This window comes from Eschscholzia californica, unplaced genomic scaffold (genome assembly GCF_041429995.1).
Source record: "Eschscholzia californica isolate CP2 unplaced genomic scaffold, dmEscCali1.0.p SCAF_1, whole genome shotgun sequence".
NCBI lineage: Eukaryota > Viridiplantae > Streptophyta > Magnoliopsida > Ranunculales > Papaveraceae > Eschscholzia > Eschscholzia californica.
The window spans coordinates 18,255,363-18,264,226 of NW_028238198.1; the positions used below are offsets into that span (position 1 = coordinate 18,255,363).

Sequence of the window (8,864 nt, forward strand, 5' to 3'; positions counted from 1 at the left end):
GAGAATAGTGTGGTGGTTGGGGCAGAAAGAGAAACTTAATGGGGTGGAACCAAATTTCCATTTTCATTTATAAATTGCAAACACAACAAAGCCACTTCAAAACAATAACTACAAAGAAAGCTCTATAAAAATGAGATCTTTCTAAGATTTCATCACAGTCCTCATCTAATCTCTTTCCTCAACAATTAAAACAGAGAGAGAAAGAGAAAGAGAGGGTTTAGTTAGTTTGAGTAGATACACACACCAATGTCAGAAGCAGAGTTGGTTCTCTTACTCTCTTCATTAATTTTAGTTCTAATTCTGATATATAATCATCTTCTTCACAAAAGAAAGAAAGAAGATCAGCTGAAACTTCCACCAGGAAAGATGGGTTTACCTTTTATAGGTGAAACAATTAGCTACTTGAAGCCTCATTCTGCTACTACTATTGGTCAATTCATGGAGCAACACATCTCAAGGTTCAATCTCTTTCTCTCCCAAAACATAACAAAATCAAAAATACCCCCAACTTTCATTTTGATTATTAGTTCTTGAATTAATGAAATTTGCAGGTATGGGAAGATTTACAAGTCGAATTTATTCGGGGACCGGACAATTGTTTCCGCAGATGCAGGATTAAATAGATTTATATTACAAAATGAAGGAAGATTATTTGAATGTAGTTATCCAAGAAGCATTGGTGGGATACTTGGGAAATGGTCTATGTTAGTTTTAGTTGGAGATATGCATAAAGATATGAGAATGATTTCACTTAATTTCATGAGTAATACTCGATTAAGAACTCATCTTCTTCAACAAGTTGAGATGCATACTTTACTTGTTTTAAAATCTTGGAAGGTTAATTCTGTTTTCTCTGCTCAAGATGAAGCCAAAAGAGTAAGTTCATCATCATCATCATCGATATCGAACTATTAATCATCTCTCTCTGTTATAATTGAAGATCAATGTTGTTTGGTGTAGTTTACTTTCAATTTGATGGCAAGACATATAATGAGTATGGAACCAGGAAAGCCAGAGACAGAGAAGTTGAAGAGTGAATACATAACTTTCATGAAAGGAGTTGTATCTGCACCTCTAAATTTTCCTGGAACTGCATATAGAAGAGCTTTAAAGGTAATTAAATTAAACTACCCCATAATCTTCTTTTTCTTTTCAGAATTCAATTAACAACAAGTTTTAGTGTTTGAAAATTTGATTAGTATTTGGTTGTTATATATGACAGTCAAGATGTTGCATTTTGAAAGTAATAGAGCAAAAAATGGAGGAAAGAATTGAGAAGATGAACAAGGCAAAGATTAGTGATGATGATGAGAAAGTAGTAGTATTAAAACAAGAAGATGGAGGAGAAGAAGAAGATGATGACCTTCTTGGATGGGTATTGAAGAATTCAAATCTATCAACAGAACAAATACTTGATTTGATACTTAGTTTGCTTTTTGCTGGTCATGAAACTTCATCAGTATCCATTGCTTTAGCTATATATTTCTTGGAAGCTTGTCCTAAAGCTGTCCAAGAATTAAGGGTAATAACTAATTAATCCATATTTGATTCTTATTTAAATTTCAAAGACAAATGAATTACCAAAAACATATGATGAAATCTACTTTAAATCTGACGTGGACGGTCGAATTTCGCTCATATTTTTCGATGGAATTTTTCCGCCTATGTTAGATTCATGCAAGATTTCGCTCATGTTTTTCGGTCACCTTTTAATTTGCTTCCTAAGTTTGATTAGAAAACAATTATCAAACTTTACTTGTGAATTTAGGAAGAACACATTCAAATTGCTAGAGCAAAGAAAGAAGCAAGAGAAGTTGGATTGAATTGGGAAGACTACAAACAAATGGAATTCACTCAATGTGTAAGTTATTTTATTTTATTTTTGATACTAATCACTAATTACTTATAATTAAGAGAAGCACAACTTTGATAGAGATGGGTCACACTATGCCCACTGCCCACAAGTGTATGTTTTAATATGAACAAAACCATACTTTTTATGACAAAAAAAATTCACATGTAAATGGAGGTCATGATAAGGACAGATCAACCTACCATCATCTTTCCAACAAAAAAAAACTTACCATCATCTTAATTTGTTTCTATCACTAAACAAGTAGAATATTTTCACACTCATGTAATCTCAAATAAGAAATTTTACATTCCCTAGACTTATATTCGAAAATTAGCATCTACTTCCCACTTGTGATTTTCTATTCTTTTGTTTATATTGAGGATTTAATGATATTTCGTATTTTACTTTCTAAAGGTTATAAATGAGACTCTTCGGCTTGGAAATGTTGTTAGATTTGTGCATAGAAAGGCTCTAAAAAATGTCCGCTACAAAGGTAAGTACAAAAACCTCTCAGTAAAGTTTTTCAACCCGAAAGATAGAGGATGGGAATATGAGGCTCATTTGTATTTCTCGTTTGGCAACATAGGATATGACATTCCTTGTGGGTGGAAGGTTCTTCCGGTGTTCGCTGCTGTGCATTTAGATCCTTCGATCTATGACCAACCTGAACTCTTCAATCCGTGGAGATGGCAGGTATATCTTAACTCTTAGTTATTCTTCCTATTTTTAACATCGCAATAAAAGTGTTGTCGTTTCCAAAATGAACAAAAATCACCAAAAAGAATCAACATCACTTTCCAAAATGAGTAGTAAATGTGAGTCTAGGTTAGGTCTTATAGTAGTTAAAGAGCCATTCATGCGGTGGGCCAACAAATAAACTTGTCAAAATCAACATATCAAATATGATATCGAACTAATTTCTTATAAATGAGTTCGCGTGGTTGTTCATTCGTGGAACCGATAAAAGAAGAACCATAAAGTTTGTGGGCACTGACCTGATTATCAATTTGGGCCCCCCAATCAATCAATGAGTTCCATCTTACTCGTGCATAGTGGGAACTACTCTCATGGATCTCCTTTTTTTTTTTTTTTCTCATTTAATAAATTATTATTTTTATAGTTTTAAATATTTTTTAGTAACTATTTGAGATAATTAAGGAGTACATGTGGTGGGGGGCACTCAAGTGCACGTGCAAGAAATGTTCCTTTTGTTTTAGTGGGTCAAAAAGACAAACATGCTTAAGATTCCACAGAAGTTTCCATGAAATTGTTCAGTCTTGACAGAGTTTTGTTAATGACATATATTAAGATATAAATTCATTATAATTTAGATTAAGGGTGTCGAATATTGACTTATTAACGCAGGAATACACTAAAATATGTACTGAGGATTTATCTTGGTACATAGAAGGATCGAAAAAGTCATACTCACCCTTCCGATCGGTCAATCCTTTTTCCGGTATACTTATATGTAAACATGACACACTAAATTTGATTTGAAAAGTGTAGATAATTTTTTTGAAGTTAGAGTGGTTATAACAAAAAAAATAAAAGATGTACACATCAAGAACCAAATTTGAGAAAAGATAGATTAATCTTAATAGACAAACTAAATTTCCACTCAATTGTACAATGTGGTCCATAATTTTTCTAAATCAAACACCTTCCCATTATAACCAATGTTTCCATATATTATGAATTGCCACTCTCATTGAGTTTTCACAAGCATTCCACTAGTGGCCATGCATGCTCTTCACATTTTATGTTTATATTTAGGCATCTTTCCCTCTTTTTTGTATTGCAGAATCAAAGAAATAAAAGTTCGTCTACATCATTTTCGAGCATGTCAACAACGAATAAGTTCATGCCATTTGGAGGAGGACCAAGACTTTGTGCTGGTTCTGAATTAGCTAAGTTGGAGATGGCGGTTTTCATACATCATTTAGTTCTCAATTACGATTGGGAGTTAGCAGAACCGGATCATGCACTAGCTTTCCCTTTCGTCGAGTTCCAAAATGGTCTCCCTATTAACATCCACCACTACCACCATGACCACCAAACCCTCATATAAAAAAGAAAAACAATATTCTCTCAATCTCTCACACACACTCTCAACCTCTCATGTTGGATATAAAAGAACAAAGGAGATGTGAAGAATATAAATCATTTGTATGTGTGAGCTAAGGAAAGAGGAACCCACCACCATATTGTTTGATTTTTCTTTTCTTTCTTTTGTATTTGGAATTTTCCAACGGCTAGTTGAAGATTTGTCAGACTTTATCTCACATGAATATGGAGAAACATAAAGAGAGATATAAATATTAGGACCACCATTCTTCACTACATATATTGACACACCTCCTTGTAATATTTATTTTGTCCTTGTTTGTAATTATTATTATTGTTTTTATCCCATTATTTTGTGTGATATATTTATGTATCAAGAATAATGACAATAACCTTTTTATTCATTTGTGGAAGAACATACAATAAATAATAAAGTTGTTTTCGCTTTTCTATTTGTTTTTTTTTACCGATTGAACATTGGTAGCTTGTGTCTTTATCATAAAAAAAGACAGTTTAACCGACTTAATCACGAATTTAAACAAAGATCTCAGTCGATGAGGATATGAAGTATTTATTCAATTTGGGCTTTAAGATTCAAAGGAAAAAACATCTATTAAAGAATCTATTAATTAACTCGGAAACATAATCAATCAGTAATCCTTGAATGAAGTAACTTCTAGATAGGGAACCCTAATATCTTTAGACTAAGATATAGCAGTTTCAATTCAACATGGTGGATCTTAACCGCCTCATCATCACCACCTCTCTACAATCAGTTAAAGCAATCTACAAAAGGTAATCAACTTGCCTCAAATAAGGTACGAACTCTACGATTCACTTAATATTCAATGTTTTAACTGCAAGGACAATTTCACTGTCTTGATTGTCGGAGAGGTTTCGAAGCTCTTCGCAGGTTTCACCCTAGATCAAGTAGCAAAAGCGGGATTCAACGTAGTAGTCTCATTACTTAAAGCGGGAATTAACGTCACGGTCTCATCATTCTGACTGATACCAGAATAACAGATTTTTACATCAGCAGTGTAAAACATTATTTCGCACAAACTCTCAAAATTTCGTCCAATTCCAAAACGCATGTCTTCGGTTTCGGCCGTTTTAATCTGTCACATTCATATTTGGCCGCATCGATTTCTTCTATGAATAAGTAAATAAATTGAACAATTCTGATAACAACCAAATCCAAACACAATTTAGTCCTACTTTTACTTCATTTATACCCTACTATTGATTTCACATCCACCGCGAACCGAATCTGTGACTTTTAAATTTTTTTAGTATATGCATTACCAATTGACGAGGTAGTTGGTGATACGCGCATACTATCATTATCTTTGAGCCCTTTATCAAAATAGATCTTTAATGTTTAGTCATATCTAGTAATATGCTTGAGACTCTAGTAAGTTCCAACTTTCAATCAAGTCTCATATCTTATCTTAAGAAAAATAAACTTTACCTTAAAATAGATTACAGTGGACTATCAAAGCTGAAGATTTAAGGGTTATTTTCCAAATGGCCCTCAATTTTGTGACTAGCTTCCCGCCTAGCCCCCCTAGATTAGCAAAAATATCTATATGACCTCTTTTTTCAGTTACAGTTAATTTTCCGTTACTCTATCTCCCCCATCTCATCTTCTCTCTCTGCCAAGTCACCAATCACACCACATCATCATCTTCTCCGGCAAAGGTCGCCGACCGGCAAAATTTTCGGCCGGTAACCTCTAAACAAAAAATAATAATTTTTTTCTATCTCCTCTCTCTCTCAAATTTTTTTTCTTTAAGAACCAGATCTAGAGAGAAAGGAAAAAAAATTTAGAGAGAGAGGAGATAGAAAAAAAAATATTTTTTTGAAGGTTGCCGGCCGGAAATTTGGCCGGCCGGGGACCCCTGTCGGAGAAGATGATGATGTGGCGGGATTGGTGATTTGGCAGAGAAAGGAGATGAGATGGAGGAGAGAGAGTAACGAAAAGTTAACGGTAACTGAAAAAGGGGGCCATGTGGGTATTTTTGCTAGTCTAAGGGGCTAGACAGGAAGCTGGTCACAAAGTTGGGGGTCATTTGGGTAATAATCCAAGATTTAATTGTTAAAAAAGTAATAAGTTAGAAGTACAAAAAAAAAAGGCCGCCACTTTGGGGAATAAAGGAAAATCTCTATGGAATATAGACCTAGTCAACTATGATTGACTTGGAGGCTATATTTATATTTTGACCCAAAAATTAACTAACTTGTCACTTGCCCCCTATTCTTCATCTTCCTCAAACGTCATCTCACCACAAATTCCAGCCACCAACAATTTCGGCACCAACAATTCCGGCCACCACCTTCATCTATCACCTTCTTTCTCTTTCTCTTTCTCTATCTCCCTTCTTCTTCTCTCTTCTTCTTTTCTCTTTCTTTCTCTAAAGCCTATTCCTTTCATTAATGGAGGACGAAGGGGTTCCCCTTCCATTAAGGAAGTATTTTGTGTTATCATATTTCCTGTTTTTGATATCTAGAGTTTCAATCATCCAATTCGTACAAGGTATAAAACTTATTTTATCAACGCTTACTTCGATTTCCAGAGATCGTTTTTCCTTGATTCCTGTGAGTCTATTGTCGATTTTCTAGGTTTTCATATTTCAGTTTCCTCTTGTTTTGTTGTTGAATACTTGAACCTAGCGTTGGATTTTAGGGTTTTTAATGTAGGGAAGTTAATGATCTTTTGGGGATAAAATCAATCTTAAAAAAATAATAATAATTGGTTTTTGTTAATTCTTCTTCCCGCACGCCAGATCTTACTTGTTTATTGTCATATGTTAAAGAGATTTTCCTTATGTTATTAAGTTCTTCACAACCTACTTCAACAAAAAAAAAGTTCTTCACAACCTGTGTAGGTTAGGTTATGACCGAGTCTTCCATTACCCCTCTTTATCTCTAGTTTAATTAGGTTTATATTGGCGCCCAACTGTTACAGAAGTTTGATACATTTTTTTTGCAGTGAGGCCGTCGGTTTTGGAATTCAGAAGGAGTTGGAAGACTTGCAGAAGGATCCTCCAACCTCATGCAACGCTGGTTCGTTACTTTCTAATACCAAGTCTTTATCTTTATTGCTTTAGGAGGGGAAACCCTTCGTTCTCCATTAATGCATCATCTTCTTCAACTCATATATGAGTTGAAGGAATGGGCTTTAGAGAGAGAAAGAAAGATAAGGAAGGTCAGAGATGAAAGTGGTGACCGGAATTGTTGGTGGCCGAAATTTGTGGTAGGATGAGGTTTGAAGATGATGAAGATTAGGGAGCAAGAGACAAGTAAGTTAATTTTTGGGTCAAAAAATAAATATGCCCCTAAGTCAATCATAATTGTCTAAATCTTTATTCCCTAGAGATTATTTTTGTTCCCCAAAACCCCCCACCAAAAAAAAGTAGAGAATTTGGGAGGAAAGGAGGAGGGATAGGTGCCCGAGGGATTGATTACAGCGCGGGCAACGGGAGTCCTACATATGGAATTGACTGCGAGTAGGTAGGTGGGAGGAACGGTGCAATTGAAAAGTTACCTACAAAACCCTAGTGTAGGAGATCTAGACCTATAAGGGAGGGAGGGGGTCCTAGAGAGAAAGTGTGTGACGTGACTGGACCTTTTAGTTTAGTTTAGTCTAGATTTGATAGATCCTCTAGGACTAACCAAACCAAATACCATTTTTACTGACAAATACAATATCCCTCACAAATTATGTTGCAACATCCCACTTTATTATCATCTAACCTAGCAAAATATGTAGCATTTCAAACCTAACACCAAGGTATTTTCCTGTAGATGATAAAATTAAGGACACAAATATGTTATAAGACTCGATCACAATGATATAATTTCCTCATACAACTAGGGCATACGAGATATAATTCGTGTCCGATGAACAAGACTAATTTTATAATTCAACCGTAAGAAATAAGTTTAGAAGGTATAATTTTAGTCATTAAAGATAAGTTTAAGATATGTTATTTGAACTCTTCGATATAAGTTCTAACGAAAATGAAAGAGAGCTAGAAAGCCTAGGCAGAACCCGGACAGAATGACGACATGGTCATTCTGGCTCACATTTCTCTGTGTGACGAAAGTCGGGACCTCAAATTGTTAATTAGTCTGTTATTTCGGATGGATTACAAAAAGGTCCCTCTATACCTTTTAATCTTCACAGTTGAATTGATCAATGGTTCCGATTAAACCTAATAACCTAAGAAGAGAACAAATCAGTTTTTGTTTGGTCCTCTCTCAAACTGCTTCTTCTTCTTTCTTCACCCTAGCCCAACAAACTATCTATTCTTCAATATTGCAAAATCGTATCGCCGATTAGAGGAAGAGATAAAGTGACCGAAATCTGGTAGTTTTTTTTTTTTAAATCTATGACTTTCATTCTAAGATTTTATTTTGAAATCTAGGGTTTTCATACAAAAATTTAATTTTGAAATCTAGGTTCTCATACTACTAAAATTTAGTATTGAAAATCTATGGCTTTCATTAACAGAGTGAGAGTGAAACCTCATAGAGTATTGAAATCTTCACCCTATCTTTATGTTGTACCCACATTTTTACTCTATATTAAAAATTCCGAATTTGAAGAACAAAAGAGGAAAGACCATTAACATTCATAACACTTCCATTTGGATGTGAATTTGTGCATATGAACCTTTTTGCTATATAGACGCATTTAGTTATTTCGATCTTGATTGTCATTCGATATCTATGATAGATTCTACATCTTCTTAATTTTGATTATTATACTGAGATGCTGACATTCTAGTTCGATTTATGCCCCAATTGCTTGTCCGGGTTCATTTTTTCCCCCAACTAAGCTTCAACCTAAAAGAACAATTGGAATAAGACAAACGTTTTGGTTAATTAATACTAAACAATAAACGAAATTTAAGAACAAACACTAGGGACATAGACA

At 34.4% G+C, this 8,864-nt stretch overlaps 1 protein-coding gene across 1 annotated transcript; it reads left to right on the top strand.

Annotated features, from left to right (window-relative positions):
* DWF4 (Cytochrome P450 superfamily protein) lies at positions 1 to 4,372 on the top strand. Its single transcript, XM_086650086.1, has 8 exons — positions 1 to 458; positions 552 to 876; positions 961 to 1,113; positions 1,223 to 1,522; positions 1,769 to 1,861; positions 2,270 to 2,348; positions 2,442 to 2,548; positions 3,660 to 4,372. Exons 1-8 carry the CDS (start codon positions 247 to 249, stop codon positions 3,924 to 3,926), a joined length of 1,536 nt encoding a protein of 511 aa, XP_086506212.1. The 5' UTR covers positions 1 to 246; the 3' UTR covers positions 3,927 to 4,372.
* Positions 4,373 to 8,864: the final 4,492 nt, after the last annotated feature.